This window comes from Hemitrygon akajei, chromosome 5 (assembly GCF_048418815.1).
Source record: "Hemitrygon akajei chromosome 5, sHemAka1.3, whole genome shotgun sequence".
NCBI classification, from domain to species: domain Eukaryota; kingdom Metazoa; phylum Chordata; class Chondrichthyes; order Myliobatiformes; family Dasyatidae; genus Hemitrygon; species Hemitrygon akajei.
In genome coordinates, this window is record NC_133128.1 from 160044770 (window position 1) to 160064881 (window position 20112).

General features: G+C 39.5%; 1 protein-coding gene across 1 annotated transcript in view; it reads left to right on the forward strand.

Moving 5' to 3' along the window:
* Positions 1–20112, forward strand: part of LOC140728382 (uncharacterized) — a 257199-nt gene that overhangs the window by 133988 nt on the left and 103099 nt on the right. The window contains exons 7-14 of the mRNA XM_073047008.1: positions 5216–5317; positions 6517–6594; positions 12182–12226; positions 16128–16181; positions 16360–16413; positions 17140–17193; positions 19400–19453; positions 19645–19698. Coding sequence (XP_072903109.1) covers positions 5216–5317; positions 6517–6594; positions 12182–12226; positions 16128–16181; positions 16360–16413; positions 17140–17193; positions 19400–19453; positions 19645–19698 — 495 coding nt within the window. The remainder of the gene's footprint in view (positions 1–5215; positions 5318–6516; positions 6595–12181; positions 12227–16127; positions 16182–16359; positions 16414–17139; positions 17194–19399; positions 19454–19644; positions 19699–20112) is intronic.

Here is a 20112-nt window from a genome sequence, read left to right on the forward strand (position 1 = left end):
TACTTTTGCACATGGTAGGCACCAGCTGTGGAACAGTTGCTCTGTGTATTTATATTTTCTCAAGTCCAATATGACAGCACAAATTTCCACAAGTTTTCCAGCTCTCAGACTGGGATATCCATCCCCTGAGCCCATGACATATTAATCTGGCATCAATACAACAGGCTCATCCAGATGAGTAGGCATTATGAGATGCTGGGAGTAGAATAAGAAATGGCTTTTATTTAAATTAAGTATGTTAGTTTCAACTTCTTTCACTGCAGATGTTTACTGTTCTAACTTTTAATTATTTTTGAATGATTTCAACTTTCAGTTTAAAGGGTAGGTTTGGCAGCCTGTCATCAGGCTATAGGGGCAGAATTAGCCATTTAACCCATGGTGAGTCTGCTTCACCATTCCATCATGGCTGATTTATTATCCCCCTTAATTCCATTCTCCTGCCTGTTACTTGTAAACTTTGAGGCACTTATTAATTAAGAACCTCTGCTTTAAATATACCCAGTAACTTGGCCTCCACAGCCGTAATGAATTCCATAGATTCACCACCCACTGGCTAAACAAAACTTCATCTCTGTTCTAAAGGAATTATTCTAAAGCTGTGCCTTCTGATCCTAGACTCCCCGTTATAGGAAATATCCTCTACACATCCACTCTATCTAGGCCTTTCAATATTCAATATGTCACAGTAAGATCCCCTGCCCCCCTCATTCTTCTAAACACCAGTGAGTACAGGCGAGGAGCCATCATATGTGCCTCATATGTTAACTCTTTCATTCCTGGAACCATTCTCTGGTCTCTCTCCAATGCCAGCACAGCCTGGCCAAAACTGTTCACAATACTGCGAATGCAGACTGACCAATACCTTATAAAGCCTCTCCATTAAGTACTTGCTTTTATTATCTAGTCCTCAGGAATGGATGGTAAAATTGCATTTGCCTTCCTTAGTACCAACACCTGCAAGTTACACTTTAGGGGGTCATGCAGTAGGGCTCCCAAGTCTCTTTGCACTCTGATTGCTCCCCTTTTAAAGAAAGTCTACCCCTTTATTCCTTCTACCAAAGTGCATGACATGACATATCTGATGCACCATCAATAACTCACTCTGAGACGTAGGAAGCGAGGTACCGGCTTTTATTGACTGGAAGAATGAACAACACTACATCCTGGGGAATGAGGCTGGGCAACAGGCCTCAGTAACCTTTATACAGGGGTCTGTGGAAGGAGCCACAGGAGCAGTCAGCAGGGGCCTGTGGGAGGAGCCACAGGAGCAGTCCAGCCAGGTATATGTAGTTCACCACAATATCCATACACCGTAAAGAGATATTCCAGATGTATAGGGTTCTATCAGCTGCCAAAACCTTTTTGAGAGCTCAGCCTGTCTATGTATTGAGAGACAGCCTCCCAGTACAAAATGGTGCCCTGAGGTATGTTGGTGCTGGTATAGTGCTGGTTACTAATGGCCTTTGATATCAGGCAACAGATAATTCCTCCCCCCCCCCCGCCCCCCGCCTCCGTTATCAAACTGGAATGAAAGCTGACTAGAAAGTGAAAAATTGCTGCCTTAAATAGTTGTATTTAAAAGTGAGGAAAGATTATTTCAAGTGTCCCGTGAACCAAACGGTGCTGTGCCGGCGATAAGAAGTAATACAAAAATTATCTTGAACCAGAAAGCAAAATATTGGATGGCATAATGCTATTATTGCACCAGTGACCTGGGTTTAATTCCGTCACTGTCTTTAAGGAGTTTGTCCAGTCTCTCTGTGACTGTGTGGATTACCTCCAGAGGCTCTGGTTTCTTCCCACATTCCAAAGATGTATGGATTAGCAGGTTAATTGGTCTCAACCAAGGATGTAATTGGTCGCTGCAAGTTTGTTTGGCTGGAAGGGCCTGTTATTGTGCTGTATCTCTTTTTTTCAAAAAAAAGTATTTCTGAAGTGAAGTTATGCTTGAACAATATTAAATATGATCAATAAGTAACAGGAGATAGGCGTGTGTCATGCAGAAGATATTATGTATTTGAGTATTTCAAAAGGATTTTAATAACATATAAAGGAAAGCAGGTGTGCAGGTGAAAACAAAATGAATATTGCTTTATTTCTGCTCTGACCCCAACAAGACGAAGAAATATTAAGCTCATCTTAACCATCAATATTTTTGTGCCTAAGTTTGGCCTTGTTGCTTTTAGTTTCAATAATTTATGAATTCTTGATGCTCATTTTTGCTTCTTTAGGTCGAACAAAGTATTAATGCCTAGAAGTACTCAGGTTTTTTTAAAACCATGAACATTAAATATATCAGACTAATGTGTGCAAGTCACCGAACATAAGGAAGGTGTAATGCACTAATGAAACTTTATAATAAAAAAAACTGCAGGTGCTGTAAATCTGAAATTAAAATTAGAAAATCTCAAGAACACTCAGCAGATCAGGCAAAGCGAAACAAAGTTAATGTTTCAGGTTAAAAACTCAATAATTTAACAAACGGTGTTTGACCTGAAATTTTTAAGTTTCTCTTTCCATAGATGATATTTGACTACATTGAGTGTTTCCATCACAAAGTACAAATAAGTTAGTCCACTTAGTGCAATGTACACAACCTTCTTTCATAAGAGGTTTATAACACTTGCTGTTCTATTTGTAAGAGCTTTACTTTCATAGAGACAAAATTAATTTGCCAATGGAGCCAATTAGAAGATGGGAGATATCTGGCATAGAAATGTATTTCTATTTTAATTTATTCCATGTCTAGCATTCATTTTGAGAGGACTGGAATATAAGAGCAAACGTGTAATGCTGAAGCTTTAAGAGGCACTGTTCAGGCAACACTTGGAGTATTGTGAGGAGTTTTGGGGCCCTTTTTTATCTAAGAAAGGATGTACTGGCATTGGAAAGGGTCCAGAGGAAATTGAATAGGATGATTCCAGGAATGGAAGTGTTAATATACAGGGGGTGTTTACCTCTGGATTGTACTAGCTGGAGATGACAAAAACTGGTGTGGGGGGGGGTGTGGATTTCATTCAAACCTATCAAATATTGAAAGATAGAGTGGATGCGGAGAGGATGTTTCTTCTAGGACGGGAGTCTAGCACCAGAGGGCACAGCCTCAGAATAGAAGGATGTCACGTTAGGATAGAGATGAGGATTTTTTTTTAGCCAGAAGGTGGTGAATCAGTGAATTTAAAAAAAAAAAAAATTGAGATAGTGTGGGATAGGCCCTCCAGGTGTTACGAGCCACGCTGCCCTGCAACTCCTGATTCAATCCCAGCCTAATCACAGGACAATTTACAATGACCAATTACCCTACCATCTGGTGGGTCTTTGGACTGGGAGGGGGAACTAGAGATCCTGGAGCAAACTCACATGGTCATGGGAAGAATGTACAAAAACTGAGCCTGGGTCACCTGTATTGTAAAGCGTTGAGCTAACCGCTATACTACCATTCCACTCATTGCCACAGAAGGTTGTGCAGGCCAAGTCACTGGGTATATTTAAAGTGGAGGTTGACAGGTTCTTGATAAGAAAGGGCTTCAAAGGTAACAGGCAGAAGGAACATTGATGAAGGAAGAGCAGTAGATGTAGTGTATATGGATTTGAGCAAGGCATTTCATAAGGTACCCCATTGTGGTGAACTACATATACCTGTCTGGACATGCCCCCCTTGCTGACTGCTCCTGTGGCTCCTCCCACAGACCCCTGTATAAAGGCGGTGGGAGGTACTGCTCCTCCCTCAGTCTCCAGGATGTTGTGTGGTGGTCTCTTGCTGCTGATGGTGCTTTCTTCCAGTTAATAAAAGCCTACCTTGACTCACATCTCCGAGAGTTATTGATGGTGCATCACCCATGCAAGGCTTATTGAGAAAGTAAAGAGGCATGGGATCCAACGGGACCTTGTTTTGTGGATCCAGAACTGGCTTGCCCACAGAAGGCAAAGAGTGGTTGTAGACAGGTCATATTCTGCATGGAGGTTGGTCACCAGTGGTGTGCCTCAGGGATCTGTTCTGGGACCCTTACTCTTAGTGATCTTTATAAATGACCTGGATAAGGAAGTGGAGGGATGGGTTAGTAAGTTTGCTGATGACACAAAGGTTGGGGTTGTTGTGGATAGTGTGGAGGGCTGTCAGGGGTTACAATGGGATGTTGATAGGATGCAAAACTGGGCTGAGAACTGGCAGATGGAGTTCAACCCAAATAAGTGTGAGGTGGTTCATTTTGGTAGGTCAAATATGATGGCAGAATATAGTATTAATGGTAAGACTCTCGGCAGTGTGGAGGATCAGAGGGATCTTGAGGTCTGAGTCCATAGGACGCTCAAAACAGCTACGCAGGTTGACTCTGTGGTTAAGAAGGCATACAGTGCACTGGCCTTCATCAATCATGGGATTAAGTTTAAGAGCTGAGAGGTAATGCTGCAGCTTTATAGGACCCTGGTCAGACCTCACTTGGAGTACTGTGCTCAGTTCTGGTTGCCTCACTACAAGAAGGATGTGGAAACCATAGAAAGGGTGCAAAGGAGATTTACAAGGACGTTGCCTGGATTGGGGAGCATGTCTTATGAGAATAGGTTGAGTGAACTTAGCCTTTTCTCCTTGGAGCGAGGGAGGATGAGAGGTGACCTGATAGAGGTGTATAAGATGATGAGAGGAATTGATCATGTGGATAGTCAGAGGCTCTTTCCCAGGGGTGAAATGGCTAGCATGAGAGGGAACAAGTTTAAGGTGGCGGGGTGTAGGTACAGAGGAGATGTTGGGGTTAAGTTTTTTACATAGAGAATGGTGAGTGCATGAATTGGGCTGCCGGCAATGGTGGTGGAGGCAGATATGATAGGGTCTTTTGCGAGATTTTTGGATAGGTACATGGAGCTTAGAAAAATAGAGGGCTATGGGTAAACCTAGTAATTTCAAAGGTAGGGACATGTTCAGCACAACTTTGTGGGCCGAAGGGCCTGTATTGTGCTGTAGGGTTTCTATGAATGGGATTGGGAGAGAGAGTAAACCAGCAGGAATGGTGGAGTAGACTCGGTCAGCCAAATGGCTTATTTCTACTCCGAAGTCTTGTGGTCTAATGTTAAGCAGAAAGAGTTATAATTGTTAGCAATGTGCATTTGTGCTGCTTCATAGATATAAAGCTAACTTGTAGACGGTGATACAAAGAGAGCTTGAAGATTAACTCGAGCATTGTACCTTTTCCTGAACTTGAATTTAATTCTTGGTTTATAGGGTTTGCGCGGCCCACCTGGATCTGATGGTGTGCCTGGAATTCCTGGAGTACCTGGTCCTCCTGGTCCATCTGGACATCCCTCTCATCCTGGCTTTCAAAATGTAAGTACTTCAAAGCCTGACATGTTTAGCAGATCCTTAGAGAAAGAAAAACAGTTCACTTTGAACTCACTAATAATCACAGCTTTAAACTTTAATTACTGGGCAATAAATATAATCTTTGTCATCTTTCATCGGCTTTGGTAATTCCAAATTTGTCTGATCCATTTCCAACAATTTAGAATTTACAAGATTAAGCAACAGACAGCTTGGTCCCTTGATCTAACTTGAAACTTTTCCCTTTTTACTTCACCTTCTGCACCATTTTCATACCAGGTTAACCATTTATTACAAGGAAATGCACTTAGAAAAATACAGCAGTTGTATGGATCTACATTGAAAGGCACAAATATTTAGTTATTCCATTTGGAGGTGTACCCGTGATTGGAAAACATTAAAAGCAATCTTAATGGCAGTGAATCTGCCAACCTGAAAAAAAGAACTAAATTTTGTTTATGTGAACTCTTATTCATAGACATACAGTAAGACTGTTGTCCTTTAATTGTTTGATGCAGCATTGGTTCACTATGCATCCAACTTGAAATATTTAAAAGGAACAATATTTATATGTTCAGAATTTTTTTTAAGAATCATCCACCAAATAAACATTTTTGCCTTTACATTTTCTTTTCATGTTGGAATAGATCATCAAGACAAATTTACTTTTTTTAAAAGAAAGCCAATAACATTATTTCCTTCCAATTTATTAATCCTTCTCTTAGTCATGTAATAACTCGAGATGAGGCTGCGGCATTGCAAGCTTGATTTTCAGGCCAACAGTTACTAAATGAATGTTTGTGGCGTGCACACAATGCAGAACACTGACAAATTAAACAGGACCACACAGAACAACTCAGCATGCTATTGGTGAAAATTAAAACTACCTCCAATATTATGGAGTATGTACTTTATTACTGAATTTACTATTGATGAAGCAAAAGTTAGTCTCCTTAAGCGTTTTTATTCCTCTTGCCAAAATAATTTAATAGATTTAATTTTAAGCTCATTAAATCTAGGTGACAACACACCACCACAAAACCATTAAGAATAGTCTGCGACATTTACTTCCTCAAAAGAGACTTCATCTGAGTTTATTTATCCAGCATTCTCTGAGTACATTTTACAATTCTCTGTTGCCCAGCTACATTTTCCTTTTGTTCACTTGTAGGATGAGAGTAACTGCTTTGCTTCTTCTCACACAGCAACTTGCTTCTCAAATGGCTGGCGATAATGAAAAGGCAGGTCTACGTGGCCAAGTAGGAATGGTGCCAGGAGTTTCAGTAAGTCAGCTTCTAAGAGCCTCTGGAAGTGTGTTCAATATGGCTTGGTTATTGTAAAGAATGCGTTATATCTGTTTCTAGATAACAGATAACCTTCAGTAAATCAGAAATAATGACGTTTAAAATAGAACCATTTTCAAAGTATGTATATGTTAACATAAATTACCCTGAGATTAATTTTCTTGCAGGCATTTACAAAAAAGTACAATAAGCTTCATGAAAAACTATACTTAAAGACTGGCAAACAACCAATGTTCAATCTTTTCTTATAACTTGGGCCCTCCAGTCCCAGCAATATCCTTGTAAACTTTCTCCGAGCTCTTTCAACCTTGTTTACATCTTTCCTGTACGTAGGTGACCAAAACTGCACAGGTGCTCCAAAACAGAACTGACCAATGTCTTGTACAACTTTAACATAATATCCCATCTCCTGTACTCAATACTTTGATTTATGAAGGCCAATGTGCCCAAAGATTTATTTATGACTCTATCCACCTGTGGCACCTCTTTCAATGAATTATGGACCTGTATTCCCAGATTCCTTTGTTCTACCACACTCCTCAGTGCCCTACCGTTCACTGTGCAAGACTTACCCTGGTGGGTCCTACCAAAATGTAGCACTTTGCAATTTGTCTGCATTAAATCCATCTGCTATTTTTCAACCCATTTTCCCAAGGTGGTCCAGATCCCACTACAAGCCATCATAGTCTTCCTCACCGTCCACCAATCATGGTGTCATCTGCAAATTTGCTGATCTGGTTTACCACATTATCATCCAGATCATTGATATAGACAACAAACAATGATGTACCTAGCACCAATCCCAGTGGTATTCCACTAGTCCCAGGCCTCCAGTCAGTGAGATGGCCATCTATGACCTCACTTTGTTTCTCCCACAAAGCCAAAATCTAATCCAATTTACTTCCTCATCTTGAGTGCTGAGCAACTGAACCTCCTTGACCAAACTCCTGTGCGGGACTTTGCCAAAAACCTTGCTCAAGTTCATATAGTGTCATACAGTTTCTTGCCTTGCCTTCATCAACTTTCCTAGTAACTGTCACACTTGATAGGTCCTATTCTTTCACGTCTTATCCTCTTGCTCTTCACATACTTGTAGAATGTTTTGGGGTTTTCCTTAATTCTGCCCGCCAAGGCTTTCTCAAGGCCCCTTCTGGCTCTCCTAACTTCCTACTTAAGCTCCTTCCTAGTAGCCTTATAATCTTCTAGATCTCTAACATTACCTAGCTCTCTGAACCTTTTGTAAGCTTTTCTTCTTGACCAGATTTATTACAGCCTTTGTACACCACGGTTCCTGTACCCTACCATAACTTCCCTGTCTCATTGGATCGTACCTATACAGAAGTCCATGCAAATATCCCCTGAATATTTGCCACATTTCTTCCATACTTTTCCCTGATAACATCTGTTTCCAATTTAAGCTTCCAATTTCCTGCCTGATAGCCTCATAATTCCCCTTACTCCAATTAAACGCTTTTCTAACTTGTCTGTTCTTATCTCTCTCCAATGCTATTGTAAAGGAGATAGAATTATGATCACTATCTCCAAAATGCTCTCCCACTGAGAGATCTGACACCTTACCAGGTTCATTTCCTAATACTAAATCAAGTACTGCCTCTCCTCTTGTAGGCTTCTCTACATATTGTGTCAAGAAACCTTCCTGAACACACCTAACAAACTTCTCCCCATCTAATCACCTTGCCCTAGGGAGATGCTAGTCGATATTTAGGAAATAAAGTCTCCCAGCGCGATAACTCTATTATTATTACACCTTTCCAGTATTTGTTTCCCTATCTGCTCCTCAATATCCCTGTTACTATTGGGCGGCCTATAAAAAACACCCAGTAAAGTTATTGACCGCTTCCTGTTCCTAACCTCCACCCACAGAGACTCCGTAGACAATCCCTCCATGGCATCCACCTTTTCTGCAGCTGTGACACTATCTCTGATCAACAGTGCCACGCCCCCACCTCTTTTTCCTCCCTCCCTGTCCTTTCTGAAACATTTAAAACCCGGCACTTGAAGTAACCATTCCTGTCCCTGAGCCATCCAAGTCTCTGTAATGGCCACCACATCATATCTCCAAGTACTGATCTACGCTCTAAGCTCATCCACATGTATACTGTCAAATGAAATGATGTTTCTCTGGACCAAACACCACTTTCAATAGACTGCGTCCATCTCCCAAGTAAACACAGATGCAAAAATACCTATTTGAGATCTCCCCCATCAGTTTTAGTGCCATGCATAGCTGACCACTCGAATCTTCAAATGGATCAATTTTGTCCCTTCCTATCCTTTTGCTATTAATATATCTGCAGAAGCTCTTGGGATTCTCCTTCACCTTGTCTGCTAGAGCAAATTCATGCCTTTTTTTTAGCTCTCATAATTTCTGCTTAAGTGTTCTCTTGCATTTCTTTTACTCAAGTACCTCATTTGTTCCTTCCTGTCTGTCCCTGCTATGTACTTCCCTCTTCTTGACCAGTGATACACTTATTTTGAGTGATTGTGAAACTTGCTCAGCATTCAACACAATCATCCAAATTAACCACTAAGCTCCAAGCCCTAGGCCTTGATATCTCCGTGTGCACCTGGATCCTCTATTTCTTCACTTGTAGACCCCAGTCAGTACAGATTGGCAACATCTCCTCCACAATCACCATCAGCACAGGTGCACCACAAGGCTGTGTGCTTAGCCCCCTGCTCTACTTGCTTTACACATCTGACTGTGTGGATAGGTACAGTTTCAATGCCATATTTATGTTTGATAACAATGCTACTATTACTGCCCGAACCAAGGATGGTGATAATTTGGCACAAAGGAGAGAGATTGATAATCTGGCTGAGTGGTGCCAGAACAGTCTCTCATACAAAATTAGTATAACCAGAGAGCTGATTATTAACTTTTTCAAATGTTTAGCTGTGGCCAGAAATAAATTTGGACAAAATGTTAATCTAATGGAATATAAAACAATGGTTCTTGCTGTGCAATGTGGTTAGGTTTTGTAATGAATAATCCTCCAGTTTTCACACCTGAATACTTACTGAAAAAGCAAATTAAAGGCTCTTGGTTCATTAATTAAATGATTTTTGATTATTTTTTTATTGAGTGTCAGTCTTTTTGGAAGTGGCAATCTACGTTATTTCTATACTGTTGGGTCTTTATGTTTGACCTTGTGAACACAGTGAAAGATGAATGAGACCATATGGAAGTTTGGTCACCAACGTATTTTTTGATATTATTTTGTAAAGGGTTCAGTAACCATTTATTATCCTTGCTTAGGAAACTTGCAGACTTTCTGGAAGCAAGTCTCCGAACACAGTGTGACCTGACTCCTTAACGAAGATTAGAGATTTCACTAAATGTGTAAATGAGCCATAATGTACACTGTGGTTAATAATAAAGTTGTAGACTGAGTTATCACCAATAATAAAATAACTGAAATTACTGGACCCCCAGAATACACACTATTATGACTCAATCCTCATTTCTATTGTACTTGTGCACAAGGAAAACAGCATAGGCCCCTGTCTTCTGAAGTCCAAAAAGAAGACTCTACTTTTATACAGAATTGACTTCCTAGTTATTGATATTGATGATTGTAAATCGTATATGATTGAATTTCTTAATCACAAGATCAATTGCCATTCACAATTGAGGTGTTAAAGTCAATTGAAACCACAGCAGACAGCCGATGATATTTTGGAGATGGTAAGGACAATAGAGCCTTAGTTTTTGGGTATGTTTCACATCTTTCTGTTGGTCTTATCTTGTCGGTTTCTGGCACCCTCTATCAAGTAAAGGGGACTATGTTTTAGGAAGTTTTTTTTAGAAAATTGTCAGCACAGAAGCCTCATTGGGTTGGCTTGAGTATACATTGCTACAGTCACCCCAGCTTATCTTGTCTGTAGTAAACAGAGTTGTCTCTGACAGTCTCACTGAAAGGTCATGCTTGACTATAACTGCCCCAGGCTATCATAAAGTCATAGAAAAGTACAAATCAGAAACAGGCCCTTTCGTTTATCTAGTCTGTTCCAAACCATTTAATCTGCCTGCTCCCATCAACCTGCACCCAGACCATAGCCCTCTGTACCCCTACCATCCATGTACCTATTCAAATTTCTCTTATACTCTGAAATCAAGCTCGCATGCACCACTTGTTCTGGCAGCTCTTTCCACACTCTTAAGATCCTCTGAGTGAAGAAGCTTTTCCTCATGTTCTCCTTAAACTTTTCACATTTCACCCTTAACCCATGACCTCTAGTTGTAGTCCCAGCCAACCTCAGTGGGGAAAAGCCTTTTTGCATTTGCCCAATCTGTACCCCTCCTAATTTTGTACACCTCTGTTAAATCTCCCCTCTCTCTTCTACGTTCTAAGGAATAAAGTCCTCACGTTTTGAATCTTTCCTTATAACTCAGGCCCTTCTGACCCAGAAAATCCTTGTAAATTCTGAACTCTTTCCACCTTATTTTCATCTCTTCTGTAGATTCTAATGGTCTTCCCCACTGTCCATTGCACCTCCAGACTTGGTGTCATCTGCAAGCTTGTTGCTCCTGTTAACCACATTGTCATCCGGATCATTGATATAGATGACAAACAGAAAAATGGACACAACACCAATCTCTGTGACAGTCCACTAGTCACAAGCCTCCAGTCAGAGAGGCAACCATCTACTACCACTCTCTGGCTTCTCCCAGAAAGTCAGTGTCTAATCTGATTTGCTACCTCATCTTCAATGCCAAGTGAATGAACCTTCTTGATCAACCTCCCATCCATGCCTAACCTTAGTTTCCACAACTGCAGGAAGATAATAATGGATTGATCTGTGATCAAATGAAATTTAGTCCAAAGAAATGTAAGGTGATGCATTTAGGGAGTGTAAACAAGTTAAGATAATGCACAATAAACGGTGGATGTTGAACAATGTAGGGGAGCATGTGCCTTTTGATAATTGGAGGATGGGAAAATTTAGTTAAGATACAGTGTATAAGATACTTGTCTTTATTGGTTAAACCAGAGAACATAAACACAGGATCTTGTGAAATGCAGCTTGTATTCCCAGTTCATTTTTAGCCAACACACCTCAGGAAAAATGTGAAAGTACAAAGCAGATGCAAAGTAGATTTCTAGGGAAGCAAAACTTTACTTATGAAGAAGGAATGGTTACATTGGATATGTTTTCTGAACAACAAAGGAAGTTGGGAAATTTAGTCAACTTGATTAATATCATGAGAAGGGGGACAAGGAAGAACTCTTTCAGCAGAAAGACAATGTAGAATTTGGATTTCTGGGAGCATTGTTTATTAAAAAAAACTATTGCGGTAATTTATGCAAGAAGTTATGGGTTTTCATTGACTTGCCTGGAAAAATAACGAAGGCAGAAATGCTGAACGGATTTTTGAAATATGTTTGAACACAGGATGCCATAACTATAACCAGGCCTATTTGAAATGAACCTCAAATGAGGAATGCAACAAAAAGCATATTGTGCTTGATAAATGTCAAAGCAAAATCATCTTCATTTTGTTGGTTTGAGAATTGTTTATGGTTTCTTTTTTATTCTCCAGGGTGAAGTCGGGCCGAGAGGACCTCCGGGAGCCACAGGACAAGGAGTAAGTGATTCATTGTTCCAATTAGCAATGGAGCAAACTCCCTTTTGCTTTCGCACAGGCTGGTATGAATTTTACCAATGCAAATGGGAATTAAAACACTTGAAATTCTTGCAATTGCCTAAATATTGAACAATGACGAAAAAGTATTTTGATGTGTAATTAAAATTATCCTTCCATTGAATTCAACAGGAAGTCGAGAAGATTTGTAAAGGCTAATTGACCCAACTTGTTTCACTGAAAATCCTTCCAGGATTCAGCTTCTCCATCATCCTACTTTCCTTTTCCGATGTAACACAATTTTAACAGTAATTTGGTCTTCACCCATACCTAACAGAATTAACTTATAATATATAAGACAATATTTAAAGTGTAATTACTCAGGTTAAGTTCAGCATTTATACTTCATTTCTTCCTATTTGTTTTCTGATAATATGTGTCCCATAATTTTCTGATTTTTTTTATTTTCTGGAGAGAACAGCTTTATGTTCCAACATGACTTTTCTCCAGGACACCTGTATAAATCCTTGGACATGATTAGTTTGCATCTCTTTCCATTCTTTCTGTCATATGTTGAGTGGAAGAGTGATGATTTTCTGCAAACCTTTTCCTTTCCTCGTACCACCGAAAGAGACCATTTAGCTTGAGAAGTATGTTCCATTTTAATTATCAAGTTGGTCCCACACTTGACTTCTCCTTTCAGATACAACTTATTCAACTTCCTCTGAATTTCCCTGAATTCCTACCCTATCAGTACATTCTAGGCTCCAATAACTATCCGTGTGTAAAAGATAATCTCCTCATTATCTGCTTGGATCTTTTGCCAACTACATTCTGTGTCCCCTCTTTCTTGACCCTCTGAGCGGAATAGTTCCCCTTTATTTACTCTGTCCACATCCCTTGTGATTTTAGGTACATCATACCATCTTGCAGTTTCTTTTATTCCCAGAAAAAGATATGCCCCCATGTTTCCAGTCTATTTACATTATTAACATCCTTTGCTCCTGGAATTGTTTTAATAAATCTCTTACTAATCATTTGCATCTATTTTAACATGTGGCATTCAGACCTGCACTCAGTAATCCAGTTGTGGTTGAATGAGTGCATAATTAACTTCAAATTCATACAGCACAGGCCCTTCTTCCCATAGAATTCAAGTCACACAACAAGCATCTATTTGTGCTGAATCTATTTTATTTTCCCCACATTCCTGTTTACTTCCTCCAGATTCTGCAGCTCAACTACAAACTTTGCAATGGCCAATTAACCTACCACCAATCCGGCTTTGGCTTTGACAAGAAAATGGAACACCCAGAGGAAACCTATCTAGTCACAGGAAGGACATGCAAACACCACACAGACAGCATTAGAGCTCAGGGTCATTGGAGCTGCAAGACAACAACTTTACTACCTGTGCTGCTGTACCATCCCAGATATACTATTACCCCCCCCCCCCAATTAACAATCCATTGCAGAATATTACCCCACTCGCCTGTTTAGTAATTACTTCTGTGTTGCACATTATTGCAAACAATCTGAACATCCAATCACACATCAACTGCTTTGGCCTTACTTCTTCTGAGTTGAATGTTTACCTTTGAAAAATTTTAATAGGTTTATAAAATGTGGTTTTCCTTACAGAAATGTGTTGACTTCATCCAAGCATGTTATCTGTTCCTTTATTATAGGTTCTCACACTCTCCCAACTATTAGGCTCCAACTGTTTGCTTTCTCCTTCCTTTGTGAAATTTTGAAAGGTATCAAATATTTTCAGTTATTGGAACACATTCCAGAATCAATAGAAGTTTTATTGATTCTAGAAGGTAGATACCAGTATATCTACCTTTTTCATATCCATCTCTTTTAAAACTTAGGAATGTGGGTCATCGTGTTTGGAGACATACCAGCTTCTAAATGCCACTTATTTCTTGGATTTTCTTTTTCAGTCTCTAGAAGGCCCACATTTACTTTTGCCAACCCTTTCTTCTTTGCCTGTCTACAGGAGCTTTCACATTCTCTTTCCTGGTAAATTTGATGCTACACCTTTGTTGAAATCTGATTCTTCTTTCCAATTTTCAGGCTTTCTGCTCTTTTTGCTAATATGTAAATCTCATTCTTTGATTGAATGTTGCCTTGCTAACAGAAAACTGGAGTTGCTAACTGTAGTTGAGTTTTTATACCTTAAAGTGATATGTGTTCTTTAAATGTTAACCATTGGTTCTGAATATCTACCACAGCCAGCTGGTAGCTTGCTTTGCTTAGAGGACCAAGTAACTGAAGTACGCCTGACTGCCAAATCTGACTTTGGATTTCATAATTGAAGACAGATTAGAATTCTTTCACTTGTACAAATGTGAAGAATCTTTACCGGAGATTGAGAGATTATAACAATGTGACAGCTCTGGGCACCTAGAAAATTAGTAATTGATTTATAGTTCTGAAATGTACTGAGATATAATGAAAAGCTTTTGCTTATATGCTATCTGGACGGTTCACTCCAGATATAAGTACATTGAGGTAGAACAAAAGGCAATCTTCAAAAAATGCGCAACTTAGTGTTTAACAGTTATATAGAAAGTGCTGAGACAGAAACAGCCGTAACGCTGTGAGTTTTGCTGTTTGGCCTTCTGTTGGTTGTATTGGGAAATTAGGATGGAGAATTCTAACATGATGCCAGATGTGATCAGAAAGATGACCAGTTGTGTATGTTAATTAACAAAGGCAGTTTCTGCTGGTTGCTGATTTGCTGACGATCCAGTGGAAACTTGGTGGAGACATCGAGGCAGCCCTTGATCAAGTATGGCATCCAGGAGCCCTGATTAAACTGGAGTCAGTGAGAATCATGGAGAAAAGCCTCTGTTGGCTGGAATTACACCTAGCATAGTGGAAGATGGTTGAGTTGGGGGTTAATCATTTCAGCCACAGGGCATCTCTGCAGTAGCTCCATAAGGTGGTGTCCTAGGCTCAACCATTTTCAGGCGCTTCATCAATGACCTTCCCTCAGTCACATCGACAGCAGTCGTGATGTTTGCTGCTGATTGGGCAATGTTCAGCAATTTGTGGTTCAGATAATAATGCATTCTACATCCAAATGCCCCAAAACCATGATAGGTGGCAAGTAACATTCACATGACACAATCTACAGGGTCACGTCACAAGTGTGACAAATCACTCTTCACTTGCTTGGATGAATGCATCTTCAACAATGCTCAAGAAACCTGACAGTATACTGGACATGGCAGCTTGGTTGACAGGCTTCCCATCCACAAACAGACACTTACTCCACCACTGACACACTTTCCAAACCAGCTGGAGCATCAAGCAAGGGAGTGCCATCACCTGGAAGTTGCCTTCCAAGCATCACACCATCTTGACTTGAAAACCTATCACTATTCCTTCACCATCACTGGGTCAAAATCATGGCCCTCTCTCCCTAACTGCACTGTGGGTATATCCACACTACAAGGACTGTTGTTATTCAAGAAGACAGCTCAATACTGCTTTCTCAAGAACTACTAGGGATGGGCAGTTAAAAGTTGCCTCAGCCTATGAATGAATATTTTTTTAAAAATGCCAGAGGATGAAGCTTCCACAGAGCATGTGAATGACATAATGTAGGCGCAGTATTTCATATGGTTGCTATCTAGTCATTAAGAAAGACGGGTTCAGAAAAGTGGCTCCAAAAAGGAATTTTGAGTGGAAGACTTTAGCTGAGATACTACCACTGGCAGAAATCCAGCGACTTCCTCCAGAAACGCAGATTTCACGTCCTGTGCTGCAGACTGAGAACCCCATTCCCTTCTGTTGCACATCTGTTTTAAGAAAGCAGTTTTCATTAATCCCACACAAAGAGCACCAATGATCTCTTTTTAATCTGTTATCTTTTTCTCTCCTGCCCAAATAGGGCCCGAAAGGTCAGCCTGGTCCTCCAGGAGAGCCTGGTGACTTGGGACCAATGGTAAGCTTTTTAACATCATCATTTATATCTGCATTTTACACCATTAAGCCATTAATGCTACTGACCGGATGACAAGTAGCCAAGATTATATTATTTGGAGTTCATCAGCTTTTTTATTAAGTGCACCCAGCTGCCTTCCTGTGCAACGGATAACACTTCTCTCTGCTGTTAAATGTAGGGAAATGTGGGGAACCGTGGACCTGAGGGACCACCTGGAAAACCTGGTGAAGATGTGAGTAAATATCCATTATTTTTTTAAAGGCATTCTTTTAATTCCTTCCACTAAATGTTTACAGTTAACTGTTTGCTTGGGAGAAAGTTGGGGAGCTTTTCTCAAATTTGCAAATTATTTTTTTGGACACACTCATCCTTTTCAATGTTAATACTATGAGTAAGTCTGAAAAATGCTGGAAGCATAAATAAACTATTAAAAAAGAACAGAAGCATTAACATTCAAGTTTTTTGGGAGCTGATAGTAAACAACAAAGGGTTTGCATTGCTTTAAGTCATGTACTAGACATGCCTTTCCCACGGTGAATTTTATTTATGAGATAGTTAGAATCAAGTTTGTTGGTAATAGGAAAGAAAGGGCAGAAAAGGTTGAATTTCCATAGTGATTCTTCGAATTGTTCAACTTACTTCAGCGGCAGATTTGTAAAAGCTCCCGAGAGAGTGGAATGAATGTAGTTTATTTCATTTTCCTTTGTATCTGCAACTTCTGCTTTCAAGTGGTGGTAGATGATTGTGAGGTTCCACTTGCCACTCCCCCTCCAACCCAGCCACACCTGAAATTTTACTTGCATTTTGCATATGAGGGATCAGGAGATTGGATGGGAGTGACAGATGTCTTTAAACATAAATTATATCTATTGAGCAAATAAAATTGGTGAAGTTATTCCAATCCCTAAATCCCAACATTGCTCTTCACCTTTGGATTGACTTTCTTCTTGCTCTATAGGGTGAAACTGGAAAATCAGGACGCTATGGTGAGCAGGGATTTGTAGGACAACAGGTAATGTGGCATGTTATTGAACCTGATTTAAAAAGAAATGATGACAGAATTTCTGACAATGACATAATCTGATTTAAGTGATTATTTATTGCTGTTAAGTATCAAAATGGTATTGAAATTAAAGGGTAGTATTTCCTTTCTCTGTAAAAGTAAGGTCACATAGAGAACAAAAAAAATTAAAGAGGCATGCATACCAGCGTTCACGGAAATGGCTGAAATAGTCTTGAACATTGATCCTGGTAATATTATTTGGTGTGCAATAATTAATTTCATTGTTGCTAAGATATTTAAAAAGAAATGTTTAATACCATAATGAAGTTTTATCTTAAAACAAGATTAATTTAACATAGCAAAGTTAGAGTCTTGGGACAATTGTCACACCCTGTCTAGGTGTGAAGAGCTGCTGAGGTTGAAAAACTAATCAGGAAATAATTGGAATTCTTGTTCCACTCATAATTCACTGGTTGTTCATGGTACCTTAATGACTATCTATTAAGGTACATGAAATATCAAGTGTAAATTGGGAAAAACAGCTTGTTAGAACAACAAGGCTGGATAACTAAGTTTACAATCTGTTGTTTGTGAGATCAACAAAGGAACATTTTGAGCTGACTGTCACATCCTTTGTCATTGCATTTCCTGCCAAGCAAAGCAGGTCAACCTGAAGATCTTTAACTGCAGCCCAGTTAACCAAAATACTGGGTTGTAGTAGAAACTCCACTCATGCCAGTGGATGTTGGCAAAGTGGACCCAGCACTGATCCTTCGAAAAGGCTACCAATTCTTTCCTTAAGCCAGCTCACTACCAATTCTGTTCTCTAACCCATTGTCTGAGTTTATGCATTAACCTATTGCGCCACATTTCTGGTATTTTTTTTGGATACCTAGGTAAAAAGCTTTGATTAACATAGCCAGGCTAGTCACTATGTTACCTCAGGAACATTAAACCTTCTGAAATCCACGGTAGTTGTTTATTGTTTGGGCGAATCTCGATGCCTGGATTTGCTGATTCAGATCAGAAGCACCAGCCATTTCAGTCTTGGAGTCCTGTGCACATGCTGCCAAACATGGAGCCTTGATGGATGCCAGTGCATCTGCCACTGTTCTCTGTCCTGAGTTCCACCTGCTATCCAGTTCCATCTTCTCAGTGAAGAATTTCCTTCTGTGGTTCCATACCAGGCTAATCCCCATGTAGACCCTATTCTCTAGAATCACTTGGAAATTAGAAGGAAACAGGGAAGTCAGGTACTGATATTTTACTCTTTTTAAGGTTTTAAATTATTTATTTGTGTTTTACTGTGTTTTCTGTATTTTTTTAAAAAGATGACTCACATCCATTGTGATAGTCTTCAAAAGTTTCTCAATATTGGAAACATTTAGGAACCTTTGAATTCCAAATCAATTTCAAGATGAGTTCAGGCTTTACCCCTACCTTGCCTCCTGTAAAAATCTGTCGGCTCTTTCTGGAGGGTGGGGAGAGGGGGGATCTATTTACCATCAGGCTTGCTACACCTTACCGTCCATTTACCAAGTGGATGGGGCTAACATGACCAGACACTCCGGGTAAATGCAGGTTGTCCAAAATCACCACCAGAAAGATGCAACATGAGGCTCACTTAGTTTCTCATGTTACAGCCAATCATTGACGGGATCTACCACCTTGCTGATAACTTTGAAGAAATTTGCTCACATGGATTCCAATGTCTTCTTGGTAATTTTTGGATAAGTGAGTTTCCTTTTTTAGGGTTAATATTTCTTTGTGCAGATATTTTAATCCATTTATAAATAGCTAAACCAACAAAATGATATTTGATATAAAAACAGAAAATACTCAGCAGGTCAGGTAGCATTTGTGGGTGGATCAACAGAATCAGTTTTTGAGACAAATATAATAAAATCCCACATAACAGTATGTTAAGGTTATTTGTTTATTTGACTCATTACTGCTTATGAGGCCTTTTCTCTGAATAAATTTGTTGCCAATTTCCCAATTTTACAACAGGGGATGTATAAAATTAAATGACTATGAAATGCCTTGTTGGTGAAAATTTCAATATGAACACAGACCCTTTTCAAGGTACATACGAGTCCAGCTTATGATCTTAACTGTTATTTCTCTTTCTTGACCATTCAAGAGAAATAAACAAAGTGATTGAAAGTGAATACTAAATGCAGTCCAGACTGTTAAATTGTTGTTTGTCTTTCAGGGTTCTCGCGGTTTCCCGGGTGCCCCTGGTTTGCCTGGCATCAAGGGTTTGAGGGTAAGTTAGCATAAAACAAAATCAATTTCAGTCAGATTTTTGTTGATTCATTCTTGTTGTGTTCATTAGGTTACTTTGTGTGCCTATTATGTGAGCATCTGTTTTTGTTTCATTTATGCAAACTACTGAGTTAGTGAGAAACAATTATTTAATGGAAAGACTGATTTAAAAAAACAAACTGTTTTTCATAGGGACACCGTGGTCGTGAAGGACGGAAAGGTGAACTTGGAGCTCCTGGCCAGAAGGTAACAATACGATAATTAAATGATATACAACCTGGCTGTACTACAATGTTGTAATGCAGTAGATGTATGAATATATGGCTGACAGATTTGCCTAAAATCCCTTTCCCATCCACTTTAGCAGTTACTAATGAATGTATTAAATCATTAAGGAAGAATTTTAGGCAAACCTATTAGACATTTGTGGATAATCCTTAAAGCCATACTTATCAAACTTTGAATAAAGTTTTGAAGTACTAATTTGCAACTATTAAGCACCAAAGAAGAATAACAAAACTTTGAACCAAATTGTGCCAAACAATAGTTCAGCATTTCGCTATTTATTGTTTGTAGCCTGGGGAAAATACACATGCAGGACAACAAATACTTTTTTGAGCCTTTAATTCTTTTTTTTGATGTTTTAATGCAGAAAGAGGG